The sequence below is a fragment of the Brachyhypopomus gauderio genome, chromosome 4 (genome assembly GCF_052324685.1).
Source record: "Brachyhypopomus gauderio isolate BG-103 chromosome 4, BGAUD_0.2, whole genome shotgun sequence".
NCBI lineage: Eukaryota > Metazoa > Chordata > Actinopteri > Gymnotiformes > Hypopomidae > Brachyhypopomus > Brachyhypopomus gauderio.
The window spans coordinates 12,166,026-12,188,525 of record NC_135214.1 but is presented as its reverse complement, the minus strand read 5'-3'; the positions used below and the strand labels follow the sequence as shown (position 1 = coordinate 12,188,525).

The following is a 22,500-nucleotide window of genomic DNA, read 5'->3' as shown; positions in this document are numbered from 1 at the left end:
GATGCAGAACAAACACCAGAGCAGGCCCAGTGGCCCGTGAGCAAACCTCACCCTCGCCTGAGTGACCACTCTGCTATTTACACACATTGGCCCTGTAATGAACAGGCCTCCAGGGACATGACGTGGGGCACGGACTCAGTCTCGGCCGTGCCCCCCTGTTGCCATGGAGAGACAGAAAAGCACTTCTGCCATTAAAGATGAGAGGCAGCTAAAGTGTAATGGCTTTCCGAGGTCAAAGTTGGCACCATAAGTGGAAACCGGCCAATCTTTTCCTTAAAGAAACGTGGTAGTGACCATTCTGTGAAGGTAGTTTTCTTGAAAACTCTGTGAGCTTATTGCGAGAGTGTCTTATTCCTGCTCCTAGTTACCACGAATCAAGCAATCCTAGAACAGTGACCCTCTCAACTAAAAGAGAGAAGAGCTGGAGCCAACCACCATCTGGGGGTGCGTGAGAAAGGTGAGGAGAAGCACCACACCAATGTTCTCCATCCCCAGATCCTGGAGACACTTCCTCCATGCACTTCAGTAGGAAACTTTATATATCTTTATATATATATATTTATATCATAAAACCCATAAATCATTTGAAAATAATGATTTATTTTTTTTTTAATAATTTTTTTTAATCAAATTTTTAAAATTTGAAAAAAAAAAAAAAATTAAAAAATTAATTTGTTTAGTTTGATCTCTTTTTAATCGTCAGCAGCTCAGTAGACCAAGAGACCAACACTTGCACAGGGCTTCTTGTGTCAGTGGAGAAATGTGAACCACCCAAGTGTAAGAGCCCTGCTTCAGGTCTACACTCAAGGTCACCACCAGGAGGCGCAGACACACATTTCGCCACTCAATCCTGGGCAATACACCAGTGGATATAAATAAGGTAACTTCGTTGAAATAATATGTTAATAGACTGAACGCATGAAAACTGAGAGTGCATTAAAATGCAAAAGAGTTTTCCAAAGTATGCAAATTTTTGGCTTAATGACCTACAACATGAAGTGAGTGAGAGAGAAACAGAGAGAGGGCGGGAGAGAGAGAGAGAGGGCAGGAGACAGGGAGGGAGTAGGAGACAGAGAGAGAGCGAGAGAAGGGGAGAGAGAGAGACTCTGTGTTTGACTAGAAAAGTGAAATATTTGAATATTGGAGTGTGCTCTGTTGAGAGAGCTATTTCCCTCTGAAGAGAACTACAAGAGACACGACTGATTGTCTTGAAATGTGTCATGGAAAGAAAATTCCTCCCGCCTGCGTGTATTGTATAAGGGGCCAGTTTGACGTTATTCACTTAACAGAATAATGAGGGCATCGGGGCCACAGTAGTGGGACATTTTAGATTCCTTAAATCAGTGATAAAATGCCTGTACTTTTGCTGAAAAACTCCTCATACTTAGAGTCTATTGTATATAGATTTCAGCAATGATTTATTCAAACACCTTGGGGACAGAACATTTTACTCTGACACGAAGTGCTGAATTGACCAGGTTGCACACACACGCACACGCACACGCACACGCACACACACACACACACACACACACACACACACACGGCTACACTTTCTGCACTGTCCCTTGTTGTTTCAGGATTTACGGAACAGGGGTTTGGTACTATACACACACACACACTTCTCAAAGCCCATTCAAAACAGCAACGATCAGACTGCAAGCATACAGACTTCAAGGTGACTATAAGTATGCTCAAACCATCTCAAAGTAGCAGTCTTAACTCTTGAGTGTGATGTACCAGACAGGTGAGAACATATAGAAACCGAACTACATACAGTTTAGATCTACCTTCTCTGATCTGTATTTGTGTTTTGCATGGCTGAGGTCACCAAGCCTGTGCGTGTAGATCGATAACCCTGCAGTTTATCGATCTACACGCACAGGTTCGTACCCTCATCCACCCAGCCTGATCTGTCGAATTGGTGCCTTCATAAATTCACAACTATCTGGATCAGTGATGACGGGTTTGGGGCGAAGGGTGAAATCCCCAGGGAGGATCATTAAGCTGGATGATGCTTGGCCTGCCATGAAGTTCCCTGCCACAGGGCCCCTGCGAACAGCGGCACGGAGACTCACCCGACTGGATTCGACACGGGATCGGGTGGTGTATGTCAGAGGGGGCACGGAGAAGGCGTGAGGCACCAGGTACTCCTCAGCGTCCATTAAATCTTCCAGCTCCTCCTCATCCAGCAGACTCTGGAAGAACTTACTGTCACTGGGACTGGGTAACTTCATCCGGTCATCACCCTGAGGAAGACAACGTTGTATAATCATGCAAATGGTGAACAAACAGTGAACGTACAGGGAACTCTTTCACCAGTTCTTGATCACCACATTTCCAAGCCCAGTCTACGGAGCAGACCACCAGCTGGAAATGCACGAGGGTAGCACCAGAAGAAACACACAGCCAATAGCACCATGCTAGTGCTTTCTATGCCCAGACCCTGGATACACCCCCTCTCTACACCAAGTAATTAAGCAATGGTATGACCCGGCATGTTTGAGCGGGGAAAATGTAAACCTCCACCAAACAGCAGGTCCTTGAGGACTGGAACAGGGGCTTCTGCTCTGAGTTTACTCAGGGACTCTGGGATATGATACTGTGAGTTGTACTTGACCTTTCTGAGTTCTCTGATGCACATAGTGCAGACTGTTCATTGTTTTACACCAACTGCACTAATTAAATGTGCATTTACTGTTTACAATTTGTGTATTAATTGCTGCATTAATACATAATGTTTGTTGTGGTAACATTATTGCTACAATGTTTCAACTAGTTCTAGAACTACCATGGGAGAAGAAACAAGTGAGAGTAGCCTGGTGATTAATCTTCATCCCATCATCCCCACCTTCGTGCCCATCACAACAGCACGTGGTGTATGTCAGCTGCGAGCGTGTTACCTGAATGACCAGGTAGCGTTGTGGGTCACGGGCCATCCTGCTGAACTCCGCAGCCAGCTCCTTGAACTTGGGTCTGCTGTCCGCATCAATCATCCAGCCTGTGGTCAGACACATAGCACACCGCTCTGTCAGACCCCGCCCCTGTCAGACCCCGCCCCTCGCCAGATCCCACCCCTTGAAGCACTGTCTGCATCGTTCCCTGTCTCGCCTGCTTAATTCCTCACTGTGTAAAACTCCCTTCTGCCTGATTTTGACGTACTTGTTTTACCTTCTCTCATTTACTCTTGGCTGGTCCCATGGTCTAGCCGCAGAGCAAGGCCGATCACGGTAATGGGGGCTAAATGCTGACAAACACCTCATTCACTGTTTGGATTCCTAACGAACACCTGGCACGCTCCTGTGGTGGCGTGTGCATTTTGTGCCCTTCTGCCAGCCTGTAGATGCCACACGCGATGAGAGAAGCTGATCAATCCGCCTCATTTGATCCTCTTAAAGAAAACGAGTCATCGTTCCATTCGAAATGCTCACCCTTCTCTCAATTCCACCTGCAACGGCTGAACGCACAGCTCTGTTGACACGGTCGCCTGGAAGCTCAGGTTAACACCTGACTTGAGCGGCCGCGTGATCATGTTCAGTGTAGCGATGAGTTGAGCAGCACTAGCTTCACAGACACAGGTGCATCTTAATACGTGTAATAACTACAGTAATGTTTATGTGGAGACTAGGAGGAGAACAAAGAGTGTGTACTGTATGATGTCACAGAGTGACAAAATCTAAAAATTAAGTACTTACAATAAGAGTAGGTACAGGGACAGAGGCAACCATCTCTACACATTCCAGTGAGAAAATGCACAAATTAAATAGCCTAATGCTATTAGGTAATATTAGATAATATCACTTCTCATAATGACCTCTGTGCTGTTGGTTTGGAGTTCGGTAATGTTGTATAACTGAAGCTGAGCTGTGAGATCTTTAAGCCAGACTGTAGAGGCACTGTTGCCCCCAGCCAAGCACTGGTCACTTCTCCCAGAGCAACAGCACTATATATCTGAAATATACTGCAGACTAGTGCAACAAGCTACATGGTACATAACCCTAGATAATCCTAGCTGACCCTAACTAACCCTAGCTAATCCTAGAAACCCTAGCTAACTCTAGCTAATCAAAGCTAATCCTAGAAACCCTAGCTAACCCTAGCTAATCCTAGAAACCCTAGTTAATCCTAGCTAATCCATAACTCCCTATGGCATATAACTGTGTTTAGAAGTGAGCTGCACTCGGTGCATCAGCGGCGTCTTATAACCTTCAAGAGATTTTTGGCATGACAGAGTGAGCATCAGCTTCATTATTCATATGAGGAAGGATTCATTCATTTTTAAGGAGTCCCTTTTATGTTTGTTCAGTTCTAATTATTCATTATTCCAGTGAGGTGTTCGTGATATTGGAACGGGCTGAAGGATCAGGAGGCGTCTGCCTCTCTGAGCGGAAGACGGTGGGGGGGTGGTGTTGGGTGGAGGCGGGACGTACATTTCACCATGACCATGTAGACGTCGATGGTGCAGATGGGGGGCTGGGGCAGGCGTTCTCCCTTCTCCAGCAGGTCTGGGATCTCCCGCGTGGGGATCCCATCGTACGGCTTACCGCCAAACGTCATCAGCTCCCAGATGGTCACCCCTGAAACGCCAAAGCACCACGTCACCACAGTGCAGGGACGCTTCTCCTCAGAAAGGTTTACAGAGGGCTCCTGCAGACGTGGTGTCTCCAACGGGCTCCATCTTACCATAACTCCAGACGTCGCTCTGGTGGGTGAACTTCCTGTAGTGGATACACTCCAAGGCCATCCACTTTATAGGCATCTGAGAAAAAATAATGGGTTCTGTGATTGAGGAATTGTCAAAGATTTCAGTGATGTGCAACTTTTTCTCCCAATGTCTCTGTGTCCCTCTCTCATCCTCTCCATTTCTTTCTCAAATACATTGTATATAATATAATAGTATGAAAACTCTAAGGAAAGAAAATCTTAATAAAATAATTATAAATTAACATAAAGAGCTGTAAAGGGTTCCTTGTGTTGAACGTTCCCTTTAGTCCTACTGACAGTACTCAAAAGTCCACCACACAACCACAAACAGCTTTAGAAGTGAGAACTGCCCCAGGTGGGTCTGTGTGTCCGTGTTGCTCCTGGTGATGGGTTTAGCGTTTCAACAGCCCCTCAGAGAGCACAAACATGTCGGAATCAAAATTACAGCCAGTTAGGGCTAAATGGAAAGGTTGTATTGAGCAGGTGGCTCTATCGATCGCTCCACAGGAGCCCAGAGGGGCGACGGTTCGCGTTTCCCAGAGCAGCAGAATGTTGGCACATATTCTCACACGGCGGGCTGCGGGAACAGTGGGCTGCGGGAATGCCTAGCGAACCCACCTGGCTAACGATGCAACAATGGAGGATGGAGGGGGTTTCAAGGATGGAATGTGGGGTGTGTGGAGAAAGAGAGAGACAGAGGGAGAGGGAGGGAGGGACAGAGGGAGACAGGAGTCAAAGGGGTGGAGCAGAGTGTGTGTGAATATGGATTGGGGAATATGCACAGGAGTATATGGGCAGGGCAGAGAGTACCCTTGTGGGACAGCTAATTTCCAAGTTGATTATGTAGCAAGGTTGGTAAATCTGGCAGTAAATTAACCTGCCATGCTAGTCTGTGTTAGAAAACAAAGAGGACATCAAGGGACGAATGTTAAACGTGTCTCGCCTCTACGTCTCACCTCACAGCGATATCAGGAGCTAGCTGCTGAGACACAGCGACGCCGCTTGTGGACGGCGGGAAACACTTACCTTCCCTCCGTCCGCATTGTATTCCTTCTCATCTCCGTCCAGTAGCCGCGCCAACCCAAAGTCCGTGATCTTGATGTGGTTGGGGGACTTCACCAAGACGTTCCTGGCAGCCAGGTCCCTGTGTACCAGTCTCCGCTCTTCCAGGTACATCAAGCCCTGGGAATGAGAGCAGAGCAGGGGCTGATGGGATGCCTGCTACTCCACAGGTGACAAACCCAGTTATGTAGGGCTTTGTTATCACTATATACCATAAACGCTGTAAAGGTACTGTGTCTTGAAGTTTGGGAGGTGGGATTCAGGGTTGCATATGCAGGGCTGATTTCACTGGATTTTGTATGTCGGAGGTCATAAGAATGTCTGGAACCTGCCACTGCAATTTACGGGTGAACAGTGAGCACATACGAGAGCCTGTGTAGCTGCATGTACTGCAGGTGAGCTTTGACACACCTGACACAGCACACGCTGGGCTTCATACATGCTGAATCAGGTACATTCACTTCACATTTGTGGGGGCAGGGCAGGGGGTGAATCTGAGGGGCGGGGCGGAGTGGTGCTATAATTAAGATGGTTGGTTGAAAGGCAGTTCTGCCCCATGGTTGTATTCCCCTACGAATCAAAACTGCACACATTGATTTTCTAGAGGAACAAACAATGCGCGTAATTGATTTGAGCACGTTTAATTGATTTGGGTGCATCTAATTGATTTGAGCGCATGGCCCACGACGCTGTGGCCTTTTCGTCTCTAGAGGGGACATGGCAGGTCCTTCTCTAACTCCGCCCCAGGGGGGCGTTCCTTGAATTGCAGGGCAGATGGCAGGTCGGATGTGATCATGGGTAACCCTGATGTGGTGTCCGACAGGAAGCCCGAGCACATATGCATGATGGTTCTGAGTGGTTCTGAAGAACACTCTGGTGATCCACCTCCTGAGGTTTCCAAGGTGAGGGAGGCATGTCTCCACAAAATCAGATTTTGGTTTAGTGCAAAGATAATATATTAACAAAATAAAAGAAACATTATTTCACCCCTCTTGATACAGTTCCTAAAGAATAAAAAATAAAGATAATAAAGTCAATAAATAGAAAAAAAAAAAAAACATCAGATGCATCATCGTGATACAGTCCTCATAACTCCAATAGGAACACTCAAAACCCTGCACGCAAAACCCGGCACTCATAACCCAACTCTCAAAACCCGGCACTCAAAACCCAGCACTCAAAACCCGGCAGTGCAAGTGGAGAATATGCCTGACGTTTCCATTTGTATCCACAGCTAAAAGCAAAGCGTATGAAGTTGGGCTTAAGCGTAAGTTCACCTCTCACACCACTGGGACACCTGCCGCTCCTTCACCCCCAGTGTCTGGGCCCATAGAGCAGCGCCACCACTAAGTGGGTCTGGGTTAAATGGAGAGAAGTCTGGCCATCACAGTCCCTCAGGGTCCTAAAGGTGGCTGGAAGGATGGGGAGCACTAGTGTTGTTCAAGTGTGAATGTATGTGTTAGAGAGAGAGAGAGACATTTCATTCTCCTGCACAATGCTGTCTGTGAGGTGTGAATCAATCACACAGACCAAGCTGAGCTGACCATGCAGACATTGCAATTGGTCACTGCTCTCCCCACACTGTCCCATCACGTATGTGCTGAGTTCAAAGGTCACACTCTCTTCTAACATCTGTGCTGAGTTCAAAGGTCAAGCTCTCATATCTGTGCCGACTTTGAAGATGGTTACACCATGCGATGCAACTTACTCGCTGAAATTTTAAAAGCATTTTGTGCCGGTCCACAGAGACATTTGATGCCCAGTACGCTGTGTGAGGAGGTCTGGTTCCTCCTGGGCTGATGAAGCTCACTTTTATCTAAACAGGGTTCCGAGCTATGCTTTCATCTCCACATACAAGTCGACACTCATTTTGATCGGTTATGAAGATCTGAGTTCGCTACGACAGGCCAGGCTCAGCTGACACAGGCTTAGAGAAAACATTAAGCACTTGAAAAACTGCTAAATGTAATGACTAAGAACATGTGGTGTACATGTAAAGAAACCAAAAGCAAAGTAACAGGGCTACACGGCCGTGTGAACCGCACCACTGCCTGTCAACAGACCAGGTCCTGGAGGACTTGAGAAGTGCTTACGAGCTGAATCAGGTGGGCGGACACAGGACACGAGCCTGATCTGCTGAAGCAAATCACCAGGTTAACCAATCAGCATCAGGAATGCACACAATGCAGCCAATCGCCTAGAGACTGATGATAATAAGCTGCATGAAGCACTAGGGCAGCAGAAAGCACGTGGACGGCTCTTCACTAGGGTCAGTCTGAAGCTGCTCTAGCACAGTGTGTTGTGAAAGCCTTGAAAGAGCTTTTACTGAGGAACCGTGTCCTTTAGAAGCTGCAGTTATTCCTCAGGCTCATTACTACACACGATTTTCAGTTACTCCAAGTTTTCTGCAGTGCACAAATCACAAACACACAGTTCTGGAAATCCACCATTTTAGACAAATCTGTCTATTTCTGTTACAGAATGAACTTCTCTGAAAAAGCATAGCTTCAGCTTGATCAAAAAGCTGGTGTAACAAAGTTCACTGTTTTCCTTATTTATGAACTTTTTTGAATTATTAAAAAGTGCTTGAATAAGCCACAGAAAGATTTGTCTGGCTAAACCTAGAGTTTTGTGTGGCCTTGAATTTTACTCCTGGATTGTTGGACTATACTCCTGTACTGATCTGTTGTACTCCTGGACTGATCTGCTTTACTCCTGGACTGATCTACTGTATTGGACTGATCTGCTGTACTCCTGGACTGACCTGCTGTGTTGGACTGATATGCTGTATTGGACTGATCTGCTGTACTCCTGGACTGATCTGCAGTGCTCCTGGACTCATCTGCTATATTGGACCGATCTGCAGTACTCCTGGACTGATCTGCTATATTGGACCGATCTGCAGTACTCCTGGACTGATCTGCTATATTGGACCGATCTGCAGTACTCCTGGACTGATCTGCTATATTGGACCGATCTGCAGTACTCCTGGACTGATCTGCTGTATTGGACTGATCTGCTGTACTCCTGGACTGATCTGCTATATTGGACTGATCTTCTGTACTCCTGGATGGATGAGGCATGTGCATGCGGAGCTGATGTTGTCCTGTCCATCTGTGAGCCAGACTGACTGGGCTTCAGTTTGGTGATTAATGAAACAATAACACTTTACTGCCTGTCAGGATTATGGTCATGTCCCTGCACACAGAAGCCCCCTGTCCCTGTCATCTCTGCAGAGGATTCAAGGAGAAATGCTAATCAGACTCTTATTACGAAGTGGCAGTCTGAGGTAACTTTCACGCTACCGTAGCTCTCAAGCCCATGGCGAAGGATCTGAAGAGATCAGAAAGGAGAGGGGCAAGACGCCTTCTCCTCCGTTACACTAAACCTTCCCCCAGCAAGCAAATGTAATCCGGGATAAGTGAGGAGTGCAGGACAGGATATCAACAATGCCACAAAAGAGCCTCTCTGAGCCTTGAACAAGAGAGAAAAGTACGGAACCCTTCACTGTTTTTAGCTCATAGCATCTAATATTGGATTGGGCCACATTCAGACCATACACACACACACACACACACACACACACACACACACACACACACACACACACACACACACACACACACACACACACACACACACACAAACATACACGGATGCACACATACACACATGTGGAAAGAAGTTTTAATAAGCTCGCATTAATCATCTATTAAGATGCAGTTACCTGTGACCTGGGACAGTAATGTGCAGGTAGCGCAGAAGAGAACTGGAGCTGCAGAACTCAAACTCTTATAAGCTGCACAATTAACTCAACAAAACTCAAATTTTCTGAGAAGACTGTGAAAGAGAGACAGAGAGACAGACAGAGAGATAGAGAGAGGGGGGGTGAGAATGCAAAAAAAAAGAGATGAAAATACAACATGAAAACTGGGAGAATAGTGTTTGTTGATGTGTGTGTTATGTCCCCACTGCTGTCTGTCTGTTCATAAGAGAGACAGGTGGGACTGAGGGGCCAGCATTTTCCTGCACTGTGTTTTGTCAGAAGTGATTTGATAATAGTCGTGAGACAGAAATTAAATCGATAGGAGTCGATGTCTAGCTGTGTGTACTAGGCTCCAACACACACACACACACACACACACACACACACACACACACACACACACACACACACACACACACACACACACACACACACACACACACACACACACACACACACACACACACACCATAATAATGTAACATACCTAAGCTGCTTAAACCAAGAGGATTCAAAAGTGTCTTGGGTGATACCGATCATGTTCAGGTAGCTCTAACTCTTACTTGTACAGTTTTGGGACCTTAAGACCTCTGTTTAATGGAGATATTACCGAACCGGAGGTGAAATTCTTACACTGCTAAAATATTCAGTGGTTTTACACAATACCTTAAACACTCAAGTAAGTAAGTAAATCAGACAGAGTCATAGACACAGACACAGACACACACACACACACACACACACACACACACACACACACACACACACACACACACACACACACACACACACACACACACATGCAGTATTTCACCACTCGACTCTCTTGGAATCAAATCCTTCACCGTAGTACACAAACAAACCTCCTTGTAAACATCTCATGGCCAAATCCGCATTACTGAGTCATTCGATATCCATACACATCATCATCAGATCGATGTTAAGATATGCGATCCCCACAGGGTGTCTGGGGCATAATGTTGGAGTTGTTATGACTCCCTCTCTCCCTCTCTCCCTCCCTCCCTCTCTCTCTCTCCATTTCTCTCATTAATAGAACACCTGTCTTCATCACAGGCTATGAACCAAGGCTGTTCTGATGGAAGAGAGTAGGCCACGGTGCTCCAAGCCCGTTAAACACAGATCAGCATGGTGGACCGGAGAGCCAGCGGGCCGGCGATCAATATGTGGCTTCAACACAGCCAGCACTGCTCCCCTCGGCCCACATCCAGCAGACTGGAGGTACCACACACCTGGCTGGAGTCTGTTAAGGTGGTGATGACCAAGAGGTGACCTTCCCATCACCCTGGGCAACCGAATACACCTGAGATTGCTGCTTCCTCTAGCTTCAGTTATTCTTGATGGTATGAGAACAGAAACATTTAAATCATATATGTATAAACTTAATACCTATCTGGAACTTGCTGTAATTACTTAAAATGAATAATAAATAGACACACAAAGCCATAATCACAATTTCTTTGTGTTGAGGATACACACAAGAGAATCCCATGCTGCATATGAATGTATATAACACATAAAACGGCCCTGGGGCAGGAAAACAGAGTTCTGAGCCAATCCCAGCACAGAGAAATGTCTGTGGTAGGAGGTATGAGCCAATCCCGCACAGAAAAATGTCCTTGGTTGGAGGTCTGAGCCAATCATAGCACAGAGAAATGCCTGTAGTAAGAGGTCTGAGCCAATTCCAGTACAGAGAAATGCTTTAATCTCAATGCTGCTTTCTGCTATTGTTTACTGAGCATTTTTCAAAAGTGGACGTCAGGGTAATTGCATTACCAGTTTCCTTTTAAGACGGACCTGATTCAATTAACTGCTAACATTTGTCCTTCTCAAATTGTTCTTTACAGCTCTCAGACATGACAGATGGATTCAAGAGACTCTGATGTGTTTTGTTCTACGTTTTTGTTTCTTTTACCCCTCAGACTCAGGTCTCTGAACATGGTGTAGAATTGATCCAGAAGATCTGGAATCGCGATCTTGAATGTTATTTGCTTCTCTCCGATTTTTTTATAAAACAGAAACAAAAGAGCAAAGACTTTAAAGGAGCCAACGCTGAGAAATGTCCTCGTGTCTTCATGATATCATGTCCTCATTCAGTGTAGGAAGTTTGGTGCATTTCTGTCTCTCTCACTCTGTCTCTCTCTCACTCCGTCTCACTGTCTCTGTTTCTCTTTCTTTGTGTTTCATATAACCATAAGCAGCTGCGACTGAGATTAATGGTGGTTGCCTTTCTTGTCTCACTAGGATAACATATTGCTGATGTTTCCGTTCAGAGCAGCCGGATGCTGAGTGATGTTGTAATCCCGGCCCACTCAGGTGCCCTGACGGTAATGCCAACCCATCCTGCATCGCAATTCCAGTCCATCTGACATGTCTGAGGAACGTGGACGCGCCAGCCTGCTCCCTCTGGAACACACCATCAGAACCATCTACACACAGGTACATCACACCTACATCTGGGTTTGTTGATGTTTGGCAAAGCATGTTTAACCTCTGGGATTTGAAGCCAATTAAATGAAATTAAATTAGTCAAAAGGGAAAGATATTTTCAATGTCTTCTATTCAATGTCTTCTTTTCAATGTCTTCTATTCAAATGTAAAGCTCATGTTGTAGGCCAGAATAAGATGAATCCATGTGGTGCAGGTTCAGATTTTACTCACACCAAACAGGAATAGACTTTCTGTACTTATGTTGCTTTGTTATCATAAACACTGGCGAGACTACACTTGTTTAAGATCACATAGTTTATATTTGTTACTCTCTCACACACCACACACACACACACACACACACACACACACACACACACACACACATACACACACGCGTGTGCCTGGGCTCCCTCTGTGACCTATTAGCACTTTCACAGGCTGCTCTGGGAGAGGGTCAGAGCTCATGAAGTGCTGTGCTCAAACCAAAGGGTGACGAGTGGCAACAACAGAGGGCCAACACTCCTACACCAGCCAGGGGGTCACATGACCGAGTATGGCCCAATCACAGCCGAGTAGGGCCCAAACATGACAGAGTAGGGCCCAAACAGGACTGAACAGGACCTGAACACGACTGAACAGGACCCAAACATTGTTGTCACTAATGACACAGATGCTGGGTGGAGATGAGGTTGCATTTAGACTCCACACTGGATGGATGGATGGATGGATTTGAGAAAGAAGCAAAGGAAATGAATAATAGAGAGAGGCAGGCAGTTAAAGAGAGAGAAAAATAGAAAGAGAGAAATGAGAGAGAGAAAGAGAAATGAGATAGATAGATAGATAGATAGATAGATAGATAGATAGATAGATAGATAGATAGAGAGAGAGCGAGAGACACACACACACAGAGACCTCAGCCCTTATTCAACTGAACTATGACAAACATTACCAATCAGCTTCCTGTGGCACACAGAGAGGGTGAGGTCAATGTCAAATAGTCACGGAGGACTGCATGCTGGGAAATAACAATAAACAGAACCCTGTTCCCAGATCAGACCTGTAACCACGTGAAGTTGACGAATCAGACTCTGACTCAGGACCAGTGAACACACTGGTCCTGAAATCTATGGACACACTCAAAATAAATATTCACACCAACATTCCTGACACACTTATTATATGAATTTCTACATCAAACCATGTGTACACACTGCAGTAATAAACTGAGAACACAACCGTCACTGTGTGTACGCTCTTCTCTTCATCCATAAAGACAATAAACAGAAAGTGTTTGGCTGTTTGATGATTTATTTACTGATGCTTTTATTTATTTAAAGCAGGGCTGTAAAGTAGGACCACGATAATCACTGCTGTTAGAAAACTTGCAAATTGCAAGAGGGAAGAGATATTAAATAGAGTTACTGTAAAAACGTTGTTATAGAGTATCCATGATGTAAAATGTCAGAGTACAAACACAGGCTCTAGTTCCTGCACCTGTGTGGAACAGAAGTGGTCCTACAGACCGGCTCCAACCGAGCTTCAGAACCGCAGCCCAGGGCCCGTCTGAACGAGTCCGGATCCTAGAACAAGATCTTACCTCCTTTCACTCCCTCTCATCGTCTATTTCTACCTCTGTCTATCATTTCCCTGGCTTTTTCCCCACTGTGTGTGTGTGTGTAAGGATAAAATGCATAAATGTGTTATATTTTTTATGCCTCTTTGCATAATAATAATAATAATTGTCTGTATTCATTTTTGCATTCATAACATATTCATAATTACGCACCAGAAGTGCAGAGAAAAGCTTTGAGGTCAGAGTTCTTTGCGGATTCTTAAATAAAGGTCTCACCAAAATAACCAAAATTCAAAAATAAGGTCTGAAATAGCAAAACATTTCTGCTTCGAAAACGAAGAATGTCTGATGTGATTTGCACAATGTATCTACAAATTTCATAATGAGAGTCAAGTGTAGTAAAACATGTTGAGATTCATCAATGTCTCAGACAAAACACACCAGATTTTCATTTGTTGAGAATCATGTAAGCAATCAATGCGCCAGTGTGTAAGTAATTGAGAAAAACTGCTGAATTAAATCACAATGGGAAAGGGGAGAAGTGTCGGATATTTCTGACCTGTTGGTCCTGTTGTGTCTGCCTCTGGGGGTTTATACTGGCTGCATACAGTTAGTCCTGCAGGTTTTGCTCTGCGGGACCGTGGCCTATGTCCGGTGTTGCTGCTAGGGTGACGGCAGGACGGAGGCGGAGCCAACACGTGACCATCTCCTGGCAAGAGGCGGAGCCAACACGTGACCATCTCCTGGCAAGAGGCGGAGCCAACACGTGACCATCTCCTGGCTGGACTGGCAGCCCCTGGCGTGGAGCACAGGGCCACCAGATGGGGCTGGTAATGTGTTTGGCATGAAGGAGGAGGGGTCACGTGTGCTCCTCAGGACTCCAGGTGAGACCCGAAGACCTGCCGCCCCATTGAGGAGCAGGGAACGGGGGCCCGAGTTCATTAACGGCCCAGCGAGGAGCACACGTGTGGGGGACCGGGGGCAGATCCCCTCCCCCTCCCAACACACGCTTCAGCTGTCCTCCGATGTGACCTTTAAACAGGGGAACATGTGATCTTGCCACGAGGGCACGTCTGTATCCGTGTCAACGCGAGCCGGCGTGTGATCGTCGACCCGAGACGTCATGGCTGAGTTCTTTAGGTTCACAGTTCTTCAACGCAGCTCGTGATGTTGACGTGAAGGTCTCACCAGCAGGAGGAAGAGGACTGCGTTTCTTTGGAGGCTGCAGTTCCCTCGCACAGCAAGACACTTTCAGCATCACAGTCTCAAGGACAAAAGTTTTCAGGAATAAAATGTCTTATGAGGAGAGAGGCGCAGTAACAGAAGCACGGGGGACCGTGATGGCGGGCGGCTTCTGGGGGGGAGGGGCTGCGACAGGAACTCAAACCAAGCAGCAGATGGATTCTCAAGGTCAAAAGGAAGTGTGTTATATTATGTGAAAAGAGTACCCACCACAGGGTGGCGCAGTGCCAACCTCCTTCACCAAACATGGAAGAACTGCTGTGCCTTTAATGCTGATCTGAAATCAGTTTCGCACCTCTAAGCTGAGCATCTTCCATAACGCTGTGTCCAGTGTTCAAACTCCCTGCTCTCCTCAGGAAGGCTTGAGGCAGCCATAGTGAAGGTTTAAACATAGCTTCACGGCCGTCTCACTGGGAGGGTATCAGAGTGGCTGGGAGTAAAGACACCCACGAAAGGAGGGAGGAAGAATGGGGGGTAAGGCTGGGGCAATTACACACACACACACACACACACACACACACACACACACACACACACACACACACACACATACACACACACACACGCAAACCAACCAACCACACTTTTTCCACAGCTTCGTGCCACTAATTGGACCTCACATCTACCAATTTACTGCTCAATTTGTCAGGCCTGTGAGCATGTTTGCTCTGGGAGCTGCTGGTGATGTCTGTGTCAGCATATAAACTGTTCATGAACAAAAAAACCCTGAAAAAAAACCCATTGGAGCAGCAAAGCTCAAAGTGGCTTCTGCATAATGAAAGACTAAAGTCCATTAAAGTCTCTTTAGATTAAGGAAATAATTAACTGTAATATGAACATGATAATAATAATGGCTATAATCATAAGCTCTGTCGCCATAACGTCATTTAAAATGGGTATAAAATAAGGGCTTCCTATGAGGTCTGATTGATCAGTTTAAATGAAAGAGCAGAAGATTTCAAGGATACATGAAAAGCAGAAAGAAAGAAAGATGAGCTTCACGTCGCCCCCTGGAGGGAGAACACGCACTAAGCAGTCATTTGATATATGGAATGTGTTATTAAATGTATGTGTGTATGTGTCTGTTTCTTTAAAAATCCTTTCGCACTACCAAGCTTTTGGCGTTTCTCATGTACTGGCTTAATGCGACCCCTACTTGCTGGTTTCCAGCTTGCAAACTGGTGATGTGATCAGATCTCGGGCAGTTCCATGGCTTGACCCTTGGTCCTCCCTTTCACAAAGAATACATGGTATGAGCCGGTACTGAAACACATGCATAATGTCTCATGCCATCAGCACTGAGGGAGGCTCATTGCTTAAAGAATATTCTTCTCTGGACGACCCAGAGTATTTTGCATGATTAAGATCATTGAGAGCCTGGTGAGATGATCTCCTCTCCATCCCTCTGTGCTCTGTCTTCAGGACCATCGGGGGCGGGCCTGAGTGAGCTCCGGCTCTCACTGGGGTCGGAGGAAACAGAATCCAGCTGTATGTTTACGCCCAGCCTGCCTTGGTGTTTGCTAGCAAAGGACAGGGCAGCAAATCAATATTGCAGGTTCTGTTTGCCTCTTGAGGGTTCTGTGTGTATGTAAATGTGTCTGTCTGTCTGTGTGTGTGTGTGAGTGTGTGTGTGCATGGACTATGAAAGGCTGCAGTTCACCAGAGAGGTGATGTACGTGTCTCTCTGCTGAGAGCCTCCTGCCCTTGCAGGCTCAATATGAGTCCCAGCGGAGGCACTGGTAAGGGCATCACAGAGACTTCTGGGAAATGCAGTCTGAAGCGGGCACTCAAAGTCTTCACTTCTTCCTCATTGTGGCTCTGCAGAGTTGCGAGGACGCACAGAGTTAACCACGATTAGACGGCTCTCATTTGTCCACTCTGGAATTAGCACGGACAATAAATCATACCTGGTGCTGCTGCACTAAGATACTGGAAACGCTGTTTGTGCTCAAAGAGCTGCAGCGCTCACCAGTGTGTGTGTGTGTGTGTGTGTGTGTGTTCTCCACACCTGTGCTGAGGCAGCACGAGGCCCGTGCGATCGTTCACCAGCGGTCACGTGGACTTCTGCAGGCGTGGAGGACTGGTGCACTCGTGCACATCCCCAGCGAGAGGCGGAGTCCGGCGTCTGGCGTCTGGCGTCTGGGTGATGGAGCACCCCCGCACCTATTCTGTCCACAATTCCTTTGATTTCAGGACCAGATTAGCTGAGTGCTCGACGCGAGCCACTGAGAGCGATGTGAAAAATAATCGACGTCCCGTCCCCAGATCAGACCATTACGCTGTAGTTCACACTGAACAGGCCATCACTCACCAACACACTCCACTTATTGGCTGATTGCTCTCTTATAATGCACTTGTCTGTCAGGTTGCCTGCGCAGTTGCTGTCATTATTCCAGGATTATTGTTTCCGTCAGGAGTGTGGTGGAGTCTGACTGCTTCAGTCTGCTGTACAAAGCTTCACATCGACACAGCCGTTACTGTGTTAAGAGCACGTTTCGCCGTTACGAGCACGTTTCACCGTTATGAGCACGTTTCGCCGTTATGAGCACGTTTCGCCGTTACGAGTACGTTTGGATGAAGCATCCAAATCACATGGGACGCCATTACCATCCTGCCTGTTCCAGGACACTACTGTCTCAGCTGGAGGCCGCAAGTAGAGCATGAAAAACAGCCATTTATTCTGTGTGTGTGTGTGTGTGTGTGTGTGTGTGTGTGTGTGTGTGTGTGTGTGTGTGTGTGTGTGTGTGTGGAAGGGTTGAGGAATGCAAGGTGTCAGCTCAATTCACTCGAGGGGGCACAGTGCCTCAAATCTTACACCCCCTTTTAACTCAGAGGATTGTGATGAATGTGTGTGTTTGTGTGTGTGTGTGTGTGTGTGTGTGTGTGTGTGTGTGTGTATGTTTATGAGACATGTTTGTGCACAGCTGTTTAGATATATAGTCAGTCAGACAGTAAAAACAGGGTGAGAAAAAGCAAAGGACGAGGTGAGTTTGCAGGTCCTGACAGCCCACTAGAGATGATGGGAGGAATCACTTACACCAGAAACGACAACACAAAGAACACACTGCACAGGAGACACCGCACGGACACACCGCACGGACACACCTCACAGACACACCGCACGGACACATCGCACGGACATACCGCACGGACATACCGCACGGACCCACCTCACAGACCCACCTCACGGACCCACCTCACGGACACACCGCACGGACACACCGCACTGACACACCGCACTGACACACCGCACTGACACACCTCACGGACACAGCTCACGGACAAACCTCACGGAAACACAGTACGGACACACCGCGTGGACACACTGCATGGAAACTCCTCACGGGCACACCTCACGGGCACACCACATGGACACACCGTACAGACACACCATACAGACACACCATACAGACACACTACACGGACACACTGCACGGACACACCACTAATCTCAGCATGCTCTGTCCTTTCTTCCTATAGACAGCTTAAGCCTACTATTGGACAATAGTTAATCCTCAAAAACCAATCAAATGGATTAGAAATAGTAGTCCAGGGAGAGAGAGAGAGAGAGAGAGAGAGAGAGAGAGAGAGAGAGAGAGAGAGAGAGAGAGAGAGTGCTCTAATAAGCACAGATTTGGCATCTGTAAATACATCTGCAGGTCAGAGGTGCTGGTCTTGTTTTCTCACATAAACCTCACCTCTCCTCTCTTCTCGTCTCATTTCATCTCATTTCGTCTTATTTCATCTCATTGCCTTTCCTCTGTGGTCAACAGATGGTTGCCTGTCATCAATATGGCTGGCATTGCTTAATAAACAGCTTCCACACTCAAGCTGACACATTCTGGTTTACAGCTGATTGCGGTGGTGTCCGATATGGCCAATCAGACACAAGCAATTCTGCTTCTCTAACAGAATTGTATGAATTACCTAGTTTACTGATAAAGCCGTTGCTGTTAGCTTCTCTCTCTGTGTGTGTGTGTGTGTGTGTGTGTGTGTGTGTGTGTGTGTGTGTGTGTGTCCTGGGTGCTTATCATCTCTGTGGTCTGTTTGCGGTGTTCCACGAACCGCTAGTGCTAATGCCAGGAATGTCTCACCTCAGTGGGTTTATAAGCAGGCCCCACTCCCAACACAAGAAACGCCCCTGCCCCTCCCCTTGTTCAGCGGATCTATTCAACAACACCAGAGCACCGGTCCGGCTCTGAAAGACCACAGCATATCTCACGTTGGTCCAGCTCTGAAGGACCACAGCATATCTCACGTTGGTCCGGCTCTGAAGGACCACAGCATATCTCACGTTGGTCCGGCTCTGAAGGACCACAGTATATCTCACGTTGGTCCGGCTCTGAAGGACCACAGCATATCTCACGTTGGTCCGGCTCTGAAGGACCACAGCACATTTCACGTCGGTCCGGCTCTGAAGGACCACAGCACATCTCACGTCGGTCCGGCTCTGAAGGACCACAGTATATCTCACGTTGGTCCGACTCTGAAGGACCACAGTATATCTCACGTTGGTCCGGCTCTGAAGGACCACAGCACATCTCACGTCGGTCCGGCTCTGAAGGACCACAGTATATCTCACGTTGGTCCGGCTCTGAAGGACCACAGTATATCTCACGTTGGTCCGGCTCTGAAGGACCACAGCATATCTCACGTTGGTCCAGCTCTGAAGGACCACAGCATATCTCACGTTGGTCCGGCTCTGAAGGACCACAGCATATCTCACGTTGGTCCGGCTCTGAAGGACCACAGTATATCTCACGTTGGTCCGGCTCTGAAGGACCACAGCATATCTCACGTTGGTCCGGCTCTGAAGGACCACAGCACATTTCACGTCGGTCCGGCTCTGAAGGACCACAGCACATCTCACGTCGGTCCGGCTCTGAAGGACCACAGTATATCTCACGTTGGTCCGACTCTGAAGGACCACAGTATATCTCACGTTGGTCCGGCTCTGAAGGACCACAGCACATCTCACGTCGGTCCGGCTCTGAAGGACCACAGTATATCTCACGTTGGTCCGGCTCTGAAGGACCACAGTATATCTCACGTTGGTCCGGCTCTGAAGGACCACAGCATATCTCACGTTGGTCCAGCTCTGAAGGACCACAGCACATCTCACGTCGGTCCGGCTCTGAAGGACCACAGCACATCTCACGTCGGTCCGGCTCTGAAGGACCACAGTATATCTCACGTTGGTCCGGCTCTGAAGGACCACAGCACATCTCACGACGGTCCGGCTCTGAAGGGTGTTCAGCAGACTCTGTGGTTCCACAGCATATCTCATGTGCAACCAATAGGTTAGGAGAGGTTGATGCATTCGATAGATCCGTGTTAAACCAGCTCACACACCACAGTCTTTGAAGCAGTGATGTCAGAGAACTAGACACGGAAGCCAAAGACTCAACGTTTGATGGCGGTACCTCCGAAACATACGAGCTGCTTCAGGAGGAAGAACGGGTCTGCGGCTGTACCGCACAAGTCTGACTTAGGGAGATAATAAGGTAAATTCAAGGAGATTTGTCTCTTTCAGGAAGATATTACACAGCGTTGCAGGACACGGGCCTTAAAGTGGCATTCAGCTAAGGAGGGTTTGAATCGCTTGATAGAAACAATCCAGCCTGCACAATGACTAAGATACAGTGGTTTCAGGTTTTCTCCAGGAGGCTGGAAATTCGGTTATGGAGACTCCATGACATGGTGAAGGTTCCAGGTGAGACGAGCAGGCAGGAGATCGTAGGTCCTTCCTTCCTGGCTTTCATACCTCGCCAACATGACGAAGGCGAAACAAAGCGATCTCCCAGAGTCTCGCTGCCGCATGGAGCTTCAGGCGTGCGCTCACATCAAGCGTGGGACTCTGGGAAAAATCGATGGCCTCTTTTAGCATCCCTAAGCAGAGGGCTGTAAACGAAGCGGGACAGTCGCCCCCAGGTGGGCTGACAGGTGCATTTTGTCTCTTGTCATGCACATGTGGAGCAAGAAGAGAAAGTGACAGGTCCACTCACTACTCCCCACACACCCTCACCACCGCCCCACACACCCTCACCACCCTCACCACCACCACCACCACCCCACACACCCTCACCACCACCCCACACACTCCCCCAACACCCCCGCCACCACCCCACACACCCTCAACACCACCACCCCACACACCCTCACCACCACCCCACACACCCTCAACACCACCCCACACACCCTCAACACCCCCACCACCACCCCACACACCCTCAACACCCCCACCACCACCACCACCGCCCCACACTCCCCCACCACCACCACCACCACCACCACCCCACACACTCTCACCACCACCCCACACACCCTCAACACCCCCACCACCATCCCACACACTCACCACCACCCCACACACCCTCAACACCCCCACCACCACCCCACACACCCTCAACACCCCCACCTCCACCACCACCGCCCCACACTCCCCCACCACCATCCCACACTCCCCCAACACCACCACCCCACACACTCTCACCACCACCCCACACACCCTCAACACCCCCACCACCATCCCACACACCCTCAACACCCCCACCACCACCACCACCCCACAAACCCTCAACACCCCCACCACCATCCCACACACTCACCACCACCCCCACACACCCTCAACACCCCCACCACCACCCCACACACCCTCAACACCCCCACCACCACCACCACCGCCCCACACTCCCCCACCACCATCCCACACTCCCCCAACACCACCACCCCACACACTCTCACCACCACCCCACACACCCTCAACACCCCCACCACCATCCCACACACCCTCAACACCCCCACCCCCACCACCACCCCACACACCCTCAACACCCCCACCACCATCCCACACTCCCCCAACACCACCACCCCACACACTTTCACCACCATCCCACACTCCCCCAACACCCTGCCACCGCCCCACACACCCTCACCACCACCCCACACACCCTCAACACCCCCACCACCATCCCACACACCCTCAACACCCCCACCACCACCACCACCCCACAAACCCTCAACACCACCACCACTCCACAAACCCTCAACACCACCACCACCCCACAAACCCCCACCCTCACACACCCCCACCCCACCACCAGGCGGGTCAAGGCAATTAAATGGCCTCTGCCAGCCAGGGCTTTATGACACCCACTTAATTGAAAGTGAAGTGAAACTAAAGCACTGCAGACCCCTTCACCTCCTCCCCCGCAGGGCCTCTGAGCCACACACCTTTGACCAATCACAGAGCCCGACGCACGGCGCACCAATCGCAGGGCACGTTGCTGGGGTCTGTGTTCAGTCTTTCCTCCAATCCATTTCAGTCCTCTGTGGCTCGACATCAAAAAGGAGGACAGAGACAATAAAACGTGCAAGAAAGAACAAAGACGGAGAGGGAGAGAAACAGTGAGTTGAAAAGAGAGAGCGATTGTAACAATGGTGGAGAGATGAATGCAAAAGAACCAAAGGCAAAGGGGGAGGAGGGAACATTAGAAAGGGGCGGGGCTTTGGGCCGAGTTACTAAGTCATTAGAAGAAGGAAAAGCCAATGAGCATTAGCCCGGGGCGCTGGGGGCGTGTCAGAGCTTCCCTTTACCTCCAGCACCGAGCAGAGGCCCAAACAAAGCAGAGCGGTTCAGCTACAATAGGAAATTACAGACCAGCACAGATAATTAGCTTACATTGTTCATAACAGAGTGAAA

The 22,500-nt window shown here is 48.2% G+C and overlaps 1 protein-coding gene across 1 annotated transcript in view; it reads right to left on the bottom strand.

Moving 5' to 3' along the window:
• Nucleotides 1-22,500, bottom strand: part of erbb4b (erb-b2 receptor tyrosine kinase 4b) — a 72,866-nt gene that overhangs the window by 7,743 nt on the left and 42,623 nt on the right. The window contains exons 15-19 of the mRNA XM_077002248.1: nt 5,731-5,886; nt 4,684-4,759; nt 4,431-4,577; nt 2,904-3,001; nt 2,079-2,249 (exon numbers count right to left, since the gene is read on the bottom strand). Of these exons, the coding sequence (XP_076858363.1) occupies nt 2,079-2,249; nt 2,904-3,001; nt 4,431-4,577; nt 4,684-4,759; nt 5,731-5,886 (648 nt within the window). The remainder of the gene's footprint in view (nt 1-2,078; nt 2,250-2,903; nt 3,002-4,430; nt 4,578-4,683; nt 4,760-5,730; nt 5,887-22,500) is intronic.